This window comes from Colobus angolensis, unplaced genomic scaffold (genome assembly GCF_000951035.1).
Source record: "Colobus angolensis palliatus isolate OR3802 unplaced genomic scaffold, Cang.pa_1.0 Scaffold534, whole genome shotgun sequence".
NCBI lineage: Eukaryota > Metazoa > Chordata > Mammalia > Primates > Cercopithecidae > Colobus > Colobus angolensis.
The window spans coordinates 131552-150223 of NW_012118866.1; the positions used below are offsets into that span (position 1 = coordinate 131552).

The 18672-nt window shown below is 42.4% G+C and overlaps 1 protein-coding gene across 2 annotated transcripts in view; it reads right to left on the reverse strand.

The window, feature by feature from the left end:
- Positions 1-928: 928 nt before the first annotated feature.
- Positions 929-18672, reverse strand: part of PDE8A (phosphodiesterase 8A) — a 159929-nt gene continuing 142185 nt past the window's right edge. For both annotated transcript variants that reach the window (XM_011961059.1, XM_011961058.1), the window contains 4 exons: positions 16996-17128; positions 13892-14059; positions 3377-3506; positions 929-2265 (listed from right to left, as the gene is read on the reverse strand). In XM_011961059.1, coding sequence (XP_011816449.1) covers positions 2159-2265; positions 3377-3506; positions 13892-14059; positions 16996-17128 — 538 coding nt within the window. In that variant the 3' untranslated portion in view covers positions 929-2158. The remainder of the gene's footprint in view (positions 2266-3376; positions 3507-13891; positions 14060-16995; positions 17129-18672) is intronic.

Consider the following 18672-nt stretch of genomic DNA (forward strand, 5'->3'; position numbering starts at 1 on the left):
CCTCGGCCTCCCAAAGTGCTGGGATTACAAGTGTGAGCCACCACGCCAGGTCTGGTTTAGTTTCTTTTTTGCTTATCTGTTTAAGCATGTTAAGCCTACTCATCTTAAAGTCTCTTTCAGATTATTTGATTATTGTTACTAGTCTTGGTGATGCAAATTCCATATATTGCATACACTGCTATGTCTGCCTCAAGATGGTTGAGTTCTTCGTGTGCTTCATTTCCTTTTTCCTTTGCACCTGGGGAGGGGACAGAACTGTCTTCCCCACTTCGTCCACAATTACCATCCCAGGTCAAATGTCTTAACATAGGACAAAGCCTTTGTTTCCTTAAACAGAGACCCCAAAGGGCTTGCCCTGTCAGCCCTCCAGTGTCCTGACATCTCTGAATGGGTACCTGGTACGCAGCACCCATCTCTGAGAGCCCTCTGTCAGTTCTTCAGTGTGCCTCTCATCTCTCAGTACCCATTCAGAGGTACCAGGCAGTGAACTAAGGTTAATTCTGAGAACTTCTCAACATACTCATATGGCCCTGTGTGACCTTGAAAAAGTCATTTAACTACCAATCTTTTCTGTAAAGTAGGGAATATTACTTATTATTTAGAGATAGGGTCTTGCTTTGTTGCCAAGGATGGAATATAGTGGCATGATCACAGCTAACTGCAGCACTTAACTCCTTGGCTCAGGCAGTCCTCCCACCTCAGCTCCTAAGCAGCAGAGATCACAGGTGCATGCCACTATGCCTGGCTAATTTTTAAATGTTTTGTAGAGATGAGGTCTTGCTATGTTGCCCAGGCTGGTCTTGACTCTTAGGCTTACAATGTGCTGAGATTACAGTCATAAGCCATTGTGCCTGACTTTTATTTAAAAAAATAAATAAATATTATAAGTATTATGAAACAAAGAATTCTCCAAAAAGAAAAAACATGATTTCTTAAAAAGAAATGGTTTAATTTCATTTTTATCTGGGAAAAAACCACAAATACGAGTTTAAAACGAAATGACAAACACACTGACATGTCAAGTGTCATTTTTTATGGTATTATGCTTATTCAAAGTGTGAAGATACAGAACCTCTTTATAAATTTCTGCCATCAAAGATTCCCACTGCAGATAAAAACAGGTTGGTTATAAAATGTCAATTCATTAAATATTCCATTTTTGTTCTTTGTTTTTATAAGGAATATTTTGCAGAAACAGTATAAAATAGGGTAGACATTTGGAATTCAATTATAAAATTTTAGAAAAAAGTGTTAAGTCCTAATTTTTCTTTGCAAACCAAGAAGAGTCTAATTTTACCTTGGGGAGTTACCTGTGAAGTTCATTAGGCAGCTAGAGCTATTTCAGAGCCCTGGGTTCTATAGAGTAGAAGCAGCCTTCTTTAGTGCTTAGAAAAAAGACCCCAGCTTTTTCCAATTAGCCTCAATCAGAAAAGTTTAACATACATGAATATTCCTAGAGTGCAGTAAAAATGTCATTTTATATTAATTTGCATTATGAAAATAAGTCTGTATACCAAGTAATGCATAATGAATATGAATCATGTAAATTTGGTCATGGTAATTGAAGTTGGCCTTTGGCTTTGAAGTATTTTTGAATTCACAGAAAATACTGAGCTTTTAATAAAATAAATAAAGCATTTTAATTGATATTAATAATCAAGTTCAAATTTTCTTTTAATTTTTCATTTGCTACTCAATTTTAAAAGAGAAGTCACTCTCAGTAGTGTTCCAAAGTGAGTGATTGCGCCTTCTATGATGTGAAAAAGTTGCTAAAGATCCTATTGCCATTAGCTGTTCTTAAGTGCTGAACTGAGAAATTGTTTGCAATAGACATGCTCTGTCACTGGCAGGAAATCCATTAATACCCTTTGCAGGGGCACTCCAGGCCTTGTGTTTTATCAGAAAGCTGATGCAAACCATGGTCTTCATGTGCCTTTCTGAAGAGCTCCTGCAGCAGGCCCAGGCTATAGTGGCCAAGTCTCACTTGACAGTAATGGCATCGGATGGTGGCTGCAGAAGGTTACTGATGTCCCCGTGGGCTTTCACAGGCTATGCAGACCAGGGGGCTGTCCTGCCTAATACAAGGAACTCTGGCTGCCCTCAGGAATTCCAAATGACCAAAGGAACAAAGCTTCAGGGCTCTGGGTGGTGTCTCCCGCTATTCAGGAGGTGGTCGGAGGCTTCGCAGCTTCATTTCGTCCAGTCCTTTCCAGTATTTAAAGTTGTTGTCAAGATGCTGCATTAAATCAGGCAGGTCTACAAAGGCTGGAGAGAAAGATGGGAATGTGATATCCTTTCACAGCCTCTGCTTACATTTTAGGCTTTCTACTAAGATCATTTTAAAGAGTGACAGATGGGAGCAGGCATCTGCGTGAGGCTAAACAGACCTGGGCAAACACACCCAGCAGCTTCAATGAGCCGAGCTGTGGCTGACTGAAGTTGGCTGACCCTATTCTCAATGCCAGCACCTCCTCTATGACCACCTGCTGGGCTGGTAAGTGTGGTAAATAAAACAGAAGGTGGCTAATCTGCTTAATTACCATTAAACCAGCACCTTTGGGCCTGGGTGTCAGAAAGCAACATGTAATGTGCCCCCCACCTGATGGCCTGGCCCTTGTGTGCTCGCTCTCCCTTCATGCATGCTTCACATACACCAGCATCTCCTTCCACCTGCACCACATGAAGAACGTGCAGCCTGGGGATGCACACGTCTGGTCTCAGTCCCAGAGGCAGTGAACTGCAGAGCATGCAGTTCCCCCAAAGCCGCAGCTGTCTCCACTGCTTCAGTCCTTCTCCCCAGCCGCCTACCACTGTTCTACGGCCTTCTTGAGACATGAGTTTATTTCCTGACTGGATCTGGACATTTATCAGCCCTGTAGCCCCTCCTCCAAGGTGCAGCCCTCAGGACAAAGATGACCATGGAATATCAGTTCTCTATTTTTTTGATAGACTCCTGTGCCCCACCTGAAGTTAGAGGAGGGTGACATGCATCAGTCAGAGACAGACCAGTCCTTCTGGTCCTGTGTTGAGTGAGGCTGGGAGAAGCAGGGGATAGTGGAGGGCAAAGGGCTGCTGTAGAAACACCATGGGTTTTGGAGCCAGCACAATTGGTTTTGAACCCTAGCTGCTCTACTGCAAGCTGTGGGGCCCCAAATTCAATCCCGTCATCTATAAAACAGGCATGAAGATGCCTATGCCTGTGGGGAGTGTTAAGAAAGAACACCCAGCCCTCAGGGGCCCTCGGTGATGGTTCACTTCTCTCTAGTTCTTGAAAGCCCAGGCCCCAATTAATATTCTAAATGAGTCAAATGCACTCCTTCATAGTGGTTCCCTATTATTTAGAGGAAAATATGCTATTTTAAGGAAGATTTCTTACCATCCCAAGCATCAAACATGTCTGTGATGAAGTAATCAATGAAAGAGATTTGGGATTTGGGGATGCTGCAGGTATTTCTGTCAAAAACTGGCATTACCACAGGTAAGTCCTGCTGCTTCTCTTCATCAGTCTGCAAAGCAGAAAACGTCATGATCAGGAGATCCCAGCACGTGGTTCCACTCCCCCAGGGGCAGCCTCTCCCCCACGGAGAGCTTCTCCTGGCAGCCTAAGGTGGCTTGTCACAGTGAGAAGCCAATCGCCACCTCACCCAGCCAAACCACGTCTCATAACAGATACCAAGTTGTTCTCAGAATGAGGACTACTCCATGTCAGCGGGGTCTGAGGACACCCCAACTCAAGCCAAACTTTAAACATCTGGAAGCCTCCTTGCAGAAGCTCCTCAGGTAAGATCCCAAACATTTTGTGTAGTCAGCCACTGCTCTGTTGTTCCTACTGACCTAAAGAAACTGAGGCAAAATTAACATACAGAGTTTATTTGGGCCAAGGTTGAGGCCAGCTGCTCAGGAAACACTGGAAGTGTTCTGGAGAATAAAGGAGATGCTCCAGTTTTTAAAGAAAAATGAATGAATCAGCAATTATAAAAGTTTTAAGGAATTTTTACTGTACTGGTTTATTAAAAGAACACTGATTAGTAATTGGCTATATACTACTGTTGAATGATAGGGTATAAATTATGGCATTGTTAGGTTAATTTATGGCTACTAGCGTAGAGTCCACAGAGCAGGCGATTACTTAGGTCAGCATGGGGAGTGAGGCATAACTGCTGTCACATTTCAGTGCCTCTCTGGGCCTGACAACTAAAGGGGGCTCACGTCCCTCAGAGAAAAAGATCCTTTCTTTTCTCCTGTCTCAGTGCAACTGTCCTTCCACCCAGCTTGAAGTGTCCCCATACAGGGGCCATTTCACAGGGAAAGGCCTATAGGCTGCTTCTCTTCTATGGCTGTATTATTTATTTGAAAAGGTTCTGAACACCCTTGAGATCCTGGATGTTAAAAAAAAAAAAAAAGCTCTGAGTATTTATATACTTTAGTCAAACTCTTCCACATCTTCAGGATTCCAGAGAGACTCACAAAAAACTAAAAACATAATTAAGAACCTGAGGAAAAAGGCAAGTGTCCTGTTCTTTCTTTGATAAGGTCTCATTTTGGCCCAATGGTGCTGGAGAAAAAGGTGAGGTAAGGCCCTTGGGGTGGTAAAGAGGCACTGGAATGAGGCCAGAAGTCCTCAGTGCATTCTCTAGAGGCCCCTGTAGATGTTCAACGAGAATCACCACAAGATCCCTGCTGTGCTACGGCACCTGTGCTGGGAGTCAAGTGAAATGGTGGGGCAGGATGAGAACAGGGCGAGCACAGATGGAGTGAGGTAGGAGTGTGCTGGGGGGAGCAGCTCTTCTAGGTGGGACCCTAGTACATGTGTGGGGCTGGGTGGAGGGGATGGTGGCTGTGGTGCTGAACACTAGCCTTTCTCCCCAGTGCCGGGGCTGGAGTGGGTAGAGCGAGCCCTCTGGGGGTCACTCTGGGAGGGCCTGAGGTGTTGGGCCAGGTGTGGTAAGGAAGATGGGAGAAGGGTAGCTGAGTGCACAGAAGAAAGGCTAACCACTGAAGTCTCGTCCCACTGTTGGCCGCTTACAAGACGTGTCCTCTACACTCACAGCCGTACTTCTACCTCCCAAATGGTCTGCAGAGTTCACCCCATCACAGCCAGGCTTCTGGGGGCTGGCGGAACCCACTCGCAGCTCTTCCCCTTAGCCCTTGCTCCATAGGGCCTCACCATGGCTGCAGCGCCTCGCCAAGAACATTGCCATGCTTGCACTCACAGGCCCTCCAGGGAATGCCAGGTCAGAAAGTTCTCTCGTCCCAGCATCTCTCTACCCCTACCACAGCTCTACAGCACCAGCTCCGGCACTTGCATGGGGATCCCCAAAGTCACGGACTCCACTGCCTTTCTTCTGTGCACTCAGCCACCCTTCTCCCATCTTCCTTACTACACCTGGCCCAGCACCTCAGGCTCGCCCAGAGTGACCCCCAGAGGCCTGGCTCTACCAAGTAGTTGTGCACCTTGCCCTGTGCACTCACTCCAGCTCTCCATATGGGCTCTCTACTTGAGGGAAGCAGGCAAACCTCTGGAGGTTTTCCTAGGATGGCACCGTACCTAGCACAGTGCCCAGAGGTGCATTTACGCTAGGTAAGTGTTGATGGTGCTGGAATCACGTGCCAAGAAAGAGGCCTGTGCTTCCTGTTTTCAGGTGGACAGTGCCAGACTGTGGGACTGGGCAAAAGCCAGAAGTAAGAGCTCCTGCTGTTCTGGTGGTTTAGAATATGGGATTCACGTGCTTTGGTAAGAGAAGGAGGGGGGAACGCTGGCTCCGCATCCGCTGGCTGTGGTGAAGGCCCTGCTGTTGGCCACAGGCTGGCAGCCTCAGTGCTGTCTCAGAAAAGCAGTCAGCCCTACATGAGTCTCTGCCATGGTACAGAGAGGAAGGGGTAGGGGGCGCAGGGAGGGCCTTGGGTTCACAGCCAATGGGCCTGTTCAGCTAAAACTGCAGTGCCCTGGGCGGAGCGCTCTCCTGATGTATCCTTCCTTGGTCATGCTAGACCCTAAACCAGCTCTCTCTGGGCAGCCATGGCAAAGGCTTCGTTAGCTCAGCCACTCAAGTCATCCAGAAGCTGTTCTGTCTTTCTGCTCTCAGGGCCTGCCCTCCCTGTTCACATGGAAGCAGCTGGCTGGCTGAAGGTCAGTGAAGACCCTCATGCTTAGATTTCTTCTCTTTGGCCCAACATGTCAAGTGCATGGAGCGTCCAGGGCCCCCGTTCCCTCCCGGAGACCAGCAAACTGTGGCCCATGCCCTCATCTAAGTCATCAGTGATAGCTCCACACCTATAGATGCTTCCTTTCTGTGACCCCACCTGAAGGGCAGGATCTACAAATTTCACATTTCACCACTGTGCCCCAAGCGAAAATAAGACTGTACACCTGGCACAGAGCCAGGCAAGTGGTACTCAAGCTCCACTCCCCATGAAGTCAAGCAGCCCCAGTCAGAGAGAAACCACAGATGCCTCTTCACCTTGCTTCAGGCCCTGGCACTCTTGGTATCCATGCCATTCAAGAGAGAGGGTGGCTATAAGGAGTGAACTTGCAAACCTAATCCCACTGAATACAAGAAGCAACTGTGTCTTAATGACTTTAAAATCAAAGCCTGACCACTGGAGTAACATCAGTAATATGGTGGACTAGGAAGCTCCAAGTCCTCATTCCTCCATGAAAACATCTCCATGAAACAAGAGATTGGTTAAAATAACCTTACAAGGGACTCTGGAAAACAGTCAAATTCTATAGCAAACAAGTAAATGCCCATTCAAGAAAAGTCACATTCAAAACAGTAGGAAACTTAAGGGTATTTTCACTCAACCTTGCACCACTTCCCCAGCGTGGTACAATCTTGGTCCGGAGGAGGCAGCAGCCCAGTTTCCAACTGTGTCCCTTGAACTGGAGGGAGCAGAGCAGACCTTATCTGCAACATTCTGACAAGTCTGTGTGCTGCCTTAAGGATTAGTCTGTTTCACTTAGCTCCCGGGTAGAAAAGCAATGACTACTACTCAGGAAAGCTGCAGGGGGATGACAGATTTGGATGCCTAAAAACAAGAGATCACGAGCAACAGATTGAACAACAGATCATCTAAGGCCCTGAGGATAACCTCAGACAAAACACTTCGGGAAATTAAGACATTCGAAAGCAGCTGTGTATATAGGGGAATTAAGAAGGGTATGTATATGCAGACCCAGGCAAGAGAGACTCATAAAACATTTGAGAAAACTTAAAATTTTCATGATGGGTTAATTGTTAGGCTCAGAGACAGTTTTCAAAGACTAAGTAGGAGAGGTGGCTGTTTTTTAAAATGCCTAATTTTCAACAAAAATCACAAGGCATACAAAGAAACTAGAAAATATGGTACACTCGAAGAAAAGAAATTGTCCCTAAACATGTATAGGCACTGGACAAAGACTTGAAAACAACTGTCTTAAATATGCCCAAAGACCTAAAAAAACAAAACAAAAAAACCACACACACAGACCAGGAACTATAGGAAATGACAGGTGAACAACACAGTGAGAATATCAGCAAAAGAAAGAAATTATGAAAAGTAACCTAACAGGTCAGGCACGGTGGCTCATGCCTGTAATCCTAGCATTTTGGGAAGCTGAGGTGGGATCACCTGAGGTCAAGAGTTTGAGACCAGCCTGGCCAGCATGGTGAAACCTCGTCTCAGCTGGGCATGGTGGTGGGCACCTGTAATCCCAGCTACTTGGGAGGCTGAGGCAGGAGAATCACTTAAACCCAAGAGGCAGAGGTTGCAGTGAGCCAAGATGGCACCACTGCATTCCAGCTTGGGCAACAGAGCAGAAACTCCATCTCAAATTCGAAGGTTGAAAAATACAAAAAAACAAACTTCACCAGAGGGGTTCAGCATCAGATTTAGGCAGACAGAAGAAAGAAAAAAGAACGAAGAAAAGTGAATAAAACCTAATGAACTTATGGGAAACCATCAAATGGACCAATACAAATCTTATGAGTCCAGCAGAAAGAAGAGGAGGAGAAAAGGACAGAGATTATTTGAACCCAGAAGTTCAAGACCAGCTTGGGCAATATAGTGAGACCCCATGTTTGAAAAAATCTTGGCCAAAAATTGCCATATTTTGGGAAAGATATGAATCTACAAATCCAAGAAGCTAAAGAAACTCCAAATAAGATAAACCCACAGAGATCAATCTGAGACACACTATAACCAAACAGTCAAAAGACAGAGGATCTCGAAACCAGTAAAAGAAAAGAGACTCATCACATATAGGAAATAATAAGATGATCTGCTCATTTCTCAGCAGAAACCTTGAAGGCCAGAAGGCAGTGAAATTGTATATATAAGTGCTAAAAGACAAAAAACTGTCAACTGAAAATTCTGATTCTGGCAAACTGTCCTTCAAAAAAGAGGGAGGAATTAAGACATTCCTAGATAAACATAAGCCAAGGGAATTCATTACCATTAGACCTGACCTACAAAAAATGCTAAAGGAAATCCTTTAGGTTGAAATAAAAGGAAGCTAGACTGTAAACTTGATATAAAGATCTCTGATAATGGTAAATACATGGGAAAATATAAAAAGCAGCATTATTACAATTTTGGTTTGTAACTTTACTTTTAAAAACACATACAAAATAATTTTAAATGTTAATGGGCATATAATGGATAAAGATATTATTTGTGACATTTATAAAACGGAGTGGGGTGGTAGAGCTATATAGGAGTTCATGTATGCAATTAACGTTAAGTTGATATCAATTTAAAATGAATTGTTGTAACTTGAGGTTGTCCTAGGCAATCTCTGTGGTATCCACAATGAAACTATCTATAGAAAAAGGGAATCAAAATGTGCCATTACAAACTATCAAATAAGCACAACAGGAGGCAGTAATGGAGGAAGAGGGACAAAAAAGCTGTAAGACATACAGAAAACTAACAAAGTAGCAAAAGTCTTTCCCTATCAGTAATTATTTTAAATGTAAATAGATTCAACTCAAAAGCCACAGGCTGGCAGAATGGATAAGAACACACGATCCAATTACATTCTGTCTACAAGAGAATCACTTTAGCTCTCAACACATACATAAGTTGAAAATGAAAGGATGGAAAAAGATATCTCATGAAAATAATACCCAAAAGAGAGCTGGGGTGAGTATCCTAAGAGACTAACTTTATGTCAAAAACTGTTACAGGCCAAGCGCGGTGGCTCAGGCCTGTAATCCCAGCACATTCGGAGGCTGAGGCAAGCAGATCACCTGAGGTCAGGAGTTCAAGACCAGCCTGACCAACATGAAACCCTGCCTCTACTAAAAATACAAAAATTAGCTAGGCATGGTGGTACGTGCCTGTAATCCCAGCTACTCAGGAGGCTGGGGCAGGAGAATTGCTTGAACTTGGGAGGCAGAGGTTGCAGTCAGCCAAGATTGTGCCACTGCACTGCAGCCTGGAAGGACATTAATAAAAGGGTCAATTCATCAGGAAGATATAACGATTATAAGCATAAGCACCAAATACCAGAGTTCCAAAATATATGAAGCAAACATTTATAGAACTGAAGGAACAAACAGATACTTCTAAAATGATGCTTGGAGACTTCAGTACTACACTTTTATAATGAACAGAACAATGAGACAATAGAGTTTGAACAATGCTCTAGGCCAAGTGGACCTAACAGAATGTATAGAACATCCACCCAACAACAGTAGAATATACTTTTCTCAAGTGCAAATGGAACATTCTCCAGGATATAACATATGATAGGCCACAAACAGTATATATTTTAAAAGGTAAAGTCATACAAAGTGCCTTTTCTAGAAACAGTGAAATGAAACCGAAACTCAATAATGGAAGAAAAACCGGGAAACTCACAAGTATATGGAAATTAAATAGCATATGCTTTGATATGGTTTGGATGTCTGTCCCCTTCAAATCACATGTTGAAAAATAATCCCCAGTGCTGGAGGTGGGGTCTGGTGGGATGTATTTGGGTCATGAGGGCAGATCCTTCCTTCATGAATGGCTTAGTGCCCTCCCCATGGTAATGAGAGATCTTGCTCTGAGTTTACAGGTAATCTGGTTAAGAGTGTGGCAATGCCCCCTGCTCTCTTACCGTGTGATATATCTGCTTCCCCCTTTGCTATAATCATAAGCTTCCTAAGGCCGTCACCAGAAGCTAGGCAGATGTTAGTTCCATGCCTGTACAGCCTGCAGAACCATGAGCCAAAATAAACTTCTCTTTATAAATTACCAAGCCTGAGGTATTCCTTTATAGCAATGCAAATGGACTAATATACTCTTAAACAACCAAGGGATCAAAGAAGAAATCATAAGGGAAATTAGAAAATACTTTGAGACAAATGAAAATGAAGCACACTATGCCAAAAGTTATTAGATGCAGCAAAAACAGTGATAAGGGGGACATTAACAGCTGTAAATGTCTACAAGATTTTAAATCAACAACCTAACTTAACATGTTATGGAACTACAGAAAGAATAAACTAAACCTAAAGCTAGCAAAAGGAAGAAAATAATAAAGAACAGAAGTATACAGAAAACAGAAAAACCAATACAGAAAAATCAACAAAACCAAAAGGTAATTTTTTGAAAAGATCAACAAGACTGACAACTCTTTGGCTAGATGGACTAAGAAAAAAAGACAAGACCCAGATTACTAAAATCAGAATGAAAGTGGGAACATGACTCCAGGTTTCACAGAAATAAAAAGGATTGTAAGAGAGTACCATGAACAATTGTATGCCAACATAATGAATAAATTCCTGGAAATATGCAACCTACCAGGACTGAATCATAAACAGAATCTGAATAGACCAATGACTAGCAAGGAGATTGAATCAGTAATCAAAAACCTCCCCAAAAAGGATGGTTTCACTGGTTAAATTCTACCAAACATTTTGAGAGGAATTAATATCAATCCTTCTCAAACTCTTCCAGAAAAATTGAAAAGGAAGGAAGTACTTCCTAACTCATTCCATGAGGCCAGCTTATCCTAATAACAAAGCCAGACAAAGACACTACAAGAAAATTGCAGACCAATATCCCTTGTAAATACTGATGCAAAAATCCTTAATAAAATACTAGCAATCCAAACTCAGCAGCATATTAAAGGATTATACACAATGACTATGTGGAATTTACTCCTGAAATGCAAGATTGGTTCTGCACATGAAGATCAATCAGTGTGATATACCACATGAAGAGAACGAAGGGAAGAAAATGCAGATCTAAAACACTAAATTTTACCATAAAAAAGGAAGAAAAAAGGAACTGCTGAACTGCTTCCCAAAGTGGCTGTAGCATTCTATGCATCCATCACAGATGCATGCATTCCAGTTGCATCTTGAACATTTAGTGTTGTCAGCCTTTCCCATTTTTAGCCATCCCATTGGGTGTATAGTGGTATTTCACTGTGGTTTTAATCTGAATTTCCCAGATGACTAATGATGTTCAGCACTTTTTCATATGTTTATTGGTCTTTCACAATAACTTCTTTGGGGCAGAGTCTGGACAAATACTTGCCCATAATAAACTGGGTGGTTTATCTTTTATTACTGAGTTACAGTTCTTTATATGGATACAGTCCTTTCATATATAGTTCTTTATATATCTGTGGATACAGTCCTTTCAAATATAATTTGTAAATATTTTCCTCCAGTATGGCTTGCCTGCACATTTTCTTAGGTGTGTTTGAATGAGCAAACTTTGTAAATTTTGAAGAAGTCTAATTTATCAAATTTTCTTTTTATGGTTGTTGCTCTTTTTATTAAGACACAGTCTTGCTCTGTCACCCAGGATGGAGTGCAGTGTACAATCATGACTCACTGCAGCCTCAACCTCCTAGGCTCAAGCAATCCTCCTGCAGCTGAGACCACAGGCATGTGCCACCACCACACACCACCACCACAGGAAACTAATTAAAAAAAATTTTTTTTCTAGAGATGAGGTCTCATTGTCTTGCCGAGGCTGAGTCTCAAACTCCTGGACTCAAGTAATGCTCCCACCTTGGCCTCCCAAAGTGCTGAGATTACATGTGTAAGCCACTGCACCTGGCTGGCTGTTGCTTTCTGCATCTAAGAAATCTTTGTCCACTTTCGTCACTGTGGATATTCTGGTATGTTTCTCTCTCAAAGCTTTATGGTTTTAGCTATTGTATGTAGGTCTACAAATTTCTCTATGGTATGAGATAGGAGCTGTGGTTCTTTTTTTTTTTTTTTTTGCATAGGAACATCCAATTATCCTAACACCACTTGCTGAAAAAATTTCACATTAGCCACTGATCATATAAATGTGATCTGTTTCTTGGATTTCTATTCTGTCCCATGTTGTTATCATCATGCCAGCACCACACTGTCTTGATTATTTTAAGTTTTGAAGCCAAACAGGGCATACCTTTCAACTTTTTATTTTTTAAGTTTGCTTTGCTTACTCAAGGTCCTTCTCATTTTCATATTTAATTTAGAAACAGTCTGTCGATTTCTACAGAAAAAAAAGTCTGCTGAGATTTTGATTGGGATTGCAATGAATTGAAAAAACCAACTTGGGTAGAAGTGAATGTTAGCACTGAGCCTTCCAGTATGTGAACATGGTACGTCTCACTGTTTATTCAAGTGTTCATTAAATTTTTCAGCAATGTTTTATGGTTTTCACTGTAAAGTTCTGGTCATCTTTTATTAAATTTTTTCCTAATTTTAATTTTTTAATTTTATTTTCTACTGTAAATGGGACTGGGCTTTTGGTTTCATTTTCCAATTGTTGGTTGCTAGTACATAAAATACAACTCACTTTTGTATATTGAGCTGTGTCCAATGACATTGGTAAGTCAAATCCACTTATTAGTGCTAATAATTGTTTGTATATTCCTTAGAATTTTCTACATAAAATCATGTCACCTGCAAACAGAAGCAAATGTATGTCTTACTTTTTTTTCTTTAAACCTCTTTCTCCTTTGTCTATTGGAATGATGAGGACCACCAATACAATGCTGAACAAAAGAGGTAAGAATGGGCACCCTTACCTTGTTTCCAATCTTAAGAATGTATTCAGTATCTCAGGCCATTAAATATAATGTTAGCTGTATGTTTTGAGACAGGGTCTCACTTTGTTGCCCAGGTTGGAGTGCAGTGACATGATCATGGCTCACTGCAGCCTCAACCTCCTGGGCTTCAAGCGATCCTCCTGCCTCAGCCTCCCAAGTAGCTTGGGACTACAGGAGTGCATCACTATGCCTGGCTAACTTTTAATTTTTTTGTAGAGACAAAGTCTCACCATGTTGCCCAGGCTGCTCTTAAGACTCCTGGGCTCAAGTGATCTTCCCACCTTGTCCTCCCAAAGCTAACGCACTTTAAAGATGTTCCAGTGTCTTCTGGCCTTCATAGTTTTTGATGGGAAGTCAGAGGACGTAAGAATCACTGTTTTCTTAGAAGTAATGTATCGCTTTTCCTCTGGATGATTTCAAGATTTATCTTCACCTTGTTAGCTGCTTGACTATGACACATCTGACATGGTTAAGGTTCACTGGGCTTCTTGAATCTGTATGCATATGCCCTCCACCAGATCTGGAAAAATCTTGGCCAGTATATTTCCTAATATTTTTTTCTGCCCTAAGAGAGATTTTTTTCTACTCAGAAAGAATATGAAGACCAGATGACTCCTTTAAAGTCCTTTCAGGAAAAAAATCATCAACCCAGGATGCTATATCTAACAAAAATACCCTGCAAGAATAAAGGGAAAATAAGAATATTCTTAGAGAAGAAAAAAAATTTGTTACCAATAAACATGCAATACAAGGACAGAATTTTGTTTAGAACCCTATTTCCTAGTGTTAAGCCCATTATCTTGTATGATTTTAAGGGTTTTAACTCTCTCTCTCTCTAGAAACTTAAAAGAGGCAGCATCTTACCTGCGAAAAATATTCTTCTGAAATGCGTGCAGCCCACTCGATGCAGTACTGCAGGGGTCGGCAGGGATTGGACACATCAGCACATTTAATCAGCATTCGTTTGATTAGAGTCCGGTTCTCTGGAGTCCTAAGCATAGTGTTTATCATTTCCTGATTTTTATCAGTTTCCTGAAACATGAGTGGAATTCAAAGCAATCAAAATGGGTCCCCTTGGTACCAAGCCCTCTCTTACTGGTCTGTCCCACTGTAAGCACAAAAAGAGCACTAGTCAGGATAAGGATCTCATGAAACAGTGCCAAGGATATTCGAGCACCGAGCTTGGCCTCTCATTTTACACAGGAGAAAACCAAGGCTCAGTGATATTCCAACAGGACCTAGAAGTGGAGGGTAGCACTAAGGGTTGGTATATCTGCTGTTCTCCTTCTCCTTGACTCTTCTCTTCCTCTCACTAAATCTTTCTCACCGCTGCCTTTTTTTCTCTTCTTCTCTCTCTCTCCCCCATGGTAAGAACTCAAAGTCTTTTATTTTATTAAAAAAGAGAAAGAGCTGAAAAAAATAAATTTCTCTGTCCTCACAACAGATTGGCTCTTGTAGCCCAACAGGCTCCCTACTTCTCAACCCAGTCCTGTGACAGGGCAGATTCCCAAGATCACACCTAACATTTTTGATGTATAAATGACTTAGCAGTCATTCTCTGTTGATCTGCACTCACAAGAAGATCTAATGGTAAGCATGAAAAGTATTATTGATTACATTTTACAAATGAGGACACTGAGACTCAGGGAGGTGAAGTGACTTGTCCAAAGCAACCAGCTGAGCCAGGATAAGAACTTAAGGTCTGCCTTTAGTCCCAGGCTGCCTTCCACTCACAGTACCATGTGCTGTCTGCATCACAAGGATCCCCACTGGATATGGATCAATTTATGATGTAATAGAACCACTATTTGTAGGCTCTCTGAAGATAATTCAGGTTAGAGGGTATTGGGCCAGAGAGCAATGAAAAAGACCAGAGGCAAGCAGGTCTCCTCAGTCTGATTCTGTGCCCACCAAGCAACCTTCCAAAAGAGTTAGTCATATGATTTCAATATGCAACAGCAGTAGCCTAAGAAGGCCTGATGGTCCCAGCTCAGAGAGAACAGATCCGCCATCAAGACGGGCAGGTGGCATCCTGACTCTAGGCTTCCCACGCTTCCTGGAGAGTGCCAAAATGACTACTACACCAGTGACACTTCAGTAGCTCTTGTCACTCCAGGCTTCCACTGTGACCAGCTCTGTGCTGACCCTTCTTTCTTCAGATCCGTTAATACCTGCAGTGTGACTATAGTTTCGTACTGCCAGCCTGCAAACTATTTTCTTTTATCTTCCTTTCTCCTGCTCTGACCCACTGGATATTGATTTTCAGTCTCTCAGAAGTAACCCCCCGTACTGACAACAGAGATGAGAACTATAATGTTAAGTGGAGCAGAGAACTCAGCTAAGTCTAGGGGCTGTCCAGACTAGACTGAGGAAACCAAGTCTGTGAGGTGTGTGGTTTCCTTCTGTGGCATGAAGTCAGCCAGGAGTGGTGGCCAAGTGACAGCCCTATCCAGAATGACAGGGCAGGAGCCAACAAAAGAGGCTGGTATAGGCACCTCTGTGTTAAAAGTCTTTGGAAAGAGAGTGAATTCAGAGGCAGGCTGACAAACAGAACAGGAAAGGGTGAGGAAACAGAGTTCTCAACATCAGGTTAAAACAAAGTAAGTGTCATGGGGTAATATGCTAGAAAGCCAGGGGGTAGACGAAGGCCATGGCCAAACAAATGAGTTGCAGAAGTAAAATGGAGTTAGAAGTCAAGGAATTGTGACCCTAGCCTGCGAGGATAAGTCATCCCTGTGTGTGGCAGATATCTCAGGATGGTGATAGGAGCTGGGGAGGAGGGTGGTACAGAAGACTGTGAGTTGCTGCCAACATGTTCAGTAAATGTGGGCCTCAGAGGAAGAAGGTTTATGAAGAACATATTCTTTGAGTTGCTGATGACATAATCTAGTCACCAGTTCTTAAGTGCCTACCATGCTCATCAGTACTATGCCTTGAGACTTATTATCCCCATTCTACAGATAAGCAAATGATGGGAGCTTGGGCCTCAGCTGGAGTCTCCTGACTGGTGAGAGAGTTAATGTTATCCTTGCCCAGCAACTGTTGTGGACTCCATGCCTCAAATGTAGAAACAGGGGCAACAATAATGTCACCCTTGTGACACAAATACAGTGTCCTTCTCAATCCACACACTCCTCTAAGTGAGGACCAAGAGAGGATAGCTGCTGCTACCATGATGTGTGCCCACTGGGAGTGGCTGGAAAGAGATATCAAGGGCTCCAACTGATCACAGAATGGCAAAGAAGGGAGGGGGATATTAGTGAGAAAGGGTGCGGGAATAGCTTACCTGTCTAAAGTTAGCTTATCCAAAATCTGACCTTCCTTTTGAGTATTCTCGTCTCATTGGATGTGCTAATTTTTTTCCTGCCAAGTTTTTGCACTTTAAATAATTTTTTAACCAATAAAAACTAAATTCAGTGAGCCCACTGTGATGGTTAATACTCAGTGTCAACTTGATTGGATTGAAGAATACAAAGTATTGGTCCTGGGTGTGTCTGTGAGAGTGCTGTCAAAAGAGATGAACATTTGAGTGGGTGGGCTGGGGAAGGCAGACCCATTAATTGGGTGGGCACCATCTAATCAGCTGCCTGCAAATATAAAGCAGGCAGAAAAACATGAAAAGGAGAGACCAGCCTAGCCTCCCAGCCTACATTTCTCCCATGCTGAATGCTCTCTGCTCTCGAACATCAGACTCCAAGTTCTTCAGTTCTGGGACTCATACTGGCTCTCCTTGCTCCTCAGCTTGAAGACAGCCTATTGTGGGACCTTGTGATCATGTAAGTTATTACTTAATAAACTCCCCTTTGTGTATGTGTATATATATCCTATTAGTTCTGTCCCTCTAAGAGAACCCTAATATACTCACTGAGGGAACCCTTCTGTGGCTGGTATCATGGTCCATGTGTTTCCATAACCCAACAGTACTAGGGCCCCAAACACAGGTTCTCTTTGCAGGAAGTTTCCCTTACCCCATTTTCTTCTAGCGTTGCCAAGGGTTTGTTGATGCTGTTGACAAATTTGTTGACATGCTCAAAGTGCTTTGTCATTTCCGTGGCTAAGACCATGTCGATAATCCCCTGGCGCAGTGTCCGATAGTCATTCCTGTTTTCGATGACAAATTAGAGGCTGCTACAGATTACTGATCCAGACCAGCCAAGTACTCAGAGGCTGCTACAGATTACTGATCCAGACCAGCCAAGTACTCCTGAAAACAATCTGTTATTCAGATAATGTGTCCTCTGCAGCTATAAATCTAATGCCGCTGAAAGTCACAAGGCACATTTTAAAAAGATGTGGAAGTTATGGGTTAGTGCCTAGATTGTTAGCAAGGAGAACCCAAACAGAAGTTAAAACCAAAAGCTATAGGCAAAACTTTATAGTTGCAGTGTTTATCTTGTCAATGTAGAGATCTGTGGTTAGAAAAAATATACCCCACATGGAGGTACCTTGAGACCCAACAATTTTAGTGCCCATAGAATGTGAGGATTGATCTTTTGATAGCTTGAGAAATCATAGGGAGTACTTGATGCCTCTATCTCTAACCCTTACTTTTATTTTAGTACTTTAAAAAATTCATTTCTTGAAGAGGTATGAATGAATATGAAATAAAGTCTCTATTCAACCCCTTTTCTGCAGCTGAGTAGAAAACTTTCCCTAGAAAGTTAATAGGTTCTCATGTGGTTTTCCATTGATAACTGATGTATCTATAAGCAAATATAAATATAAACTACTTTAACTCCACCTCTGAAATCCTAGAACATGGCACAAGGGAGTTTTACAAAATCAAGAATCCTCTTCTTTAAAAATCCAAATTAATAAGTATTCTTCATGACACAATGTTTTTTCCTTCTTCAACTGACATTCACTAAGTTACCAAACACTGTGGCACTGAGGGCACAGTGACATATGACCCTTGTGACCTTACAGAGCTTAAGAATCTATTCACACATTACGCAAATAATTAAAAAATAATTAAGAAATGTGATATGTGCTATGAAGAAATCTGGGATTGAATAATTAGATGGTTTAACTTAGCATGAGAGATCAGGGAAGGCTTCCCCAAGGAAGTGACATGTAAACAGAGACAATGCCAAGGAGATGTACGCTGAGCACGGGAGGGCAGCATGGAGTGCTTCAGGGAGATAGATGACTGCTTCTCTGAGTCTCTAAGAGCTCAAGATATCGGGATTATACTTCATCTTAAAACATCAAGACACAAAGCGGCTGAATCTTAAAATCACTGTGCTAAGTGAAAGAAGCCAGTCACAAAAGACCACACATTGTGTATGATTCCATTTACATAAAATGTCCAGAACTGGCAAATCTATAGAGACAGAAAGTAGATCAGTAGTTGTCTAGGACTAGAGTTAGGGGAATGGAAAGGAACTGCTCATAAATTTGAGGTTCTATCAAAGGGGTAATATTCTAAAATTGAATATACTATGAGTTGCACAACTCTATGAATATACTAAAACCACTATGAATATATTAAAAACCACTTTACATATTATTATTTTGAGACAGGGTCTCGCTCTGTTGCTCAAGCCGGAGTGCAGTGGTGTGATCATGGCTCACTGCAGCCTCAGCCTCATGGGCTCAAGCAATCCTCCCACCTCAGCCTCCCGAGTAGCTGGGACTACAGACAC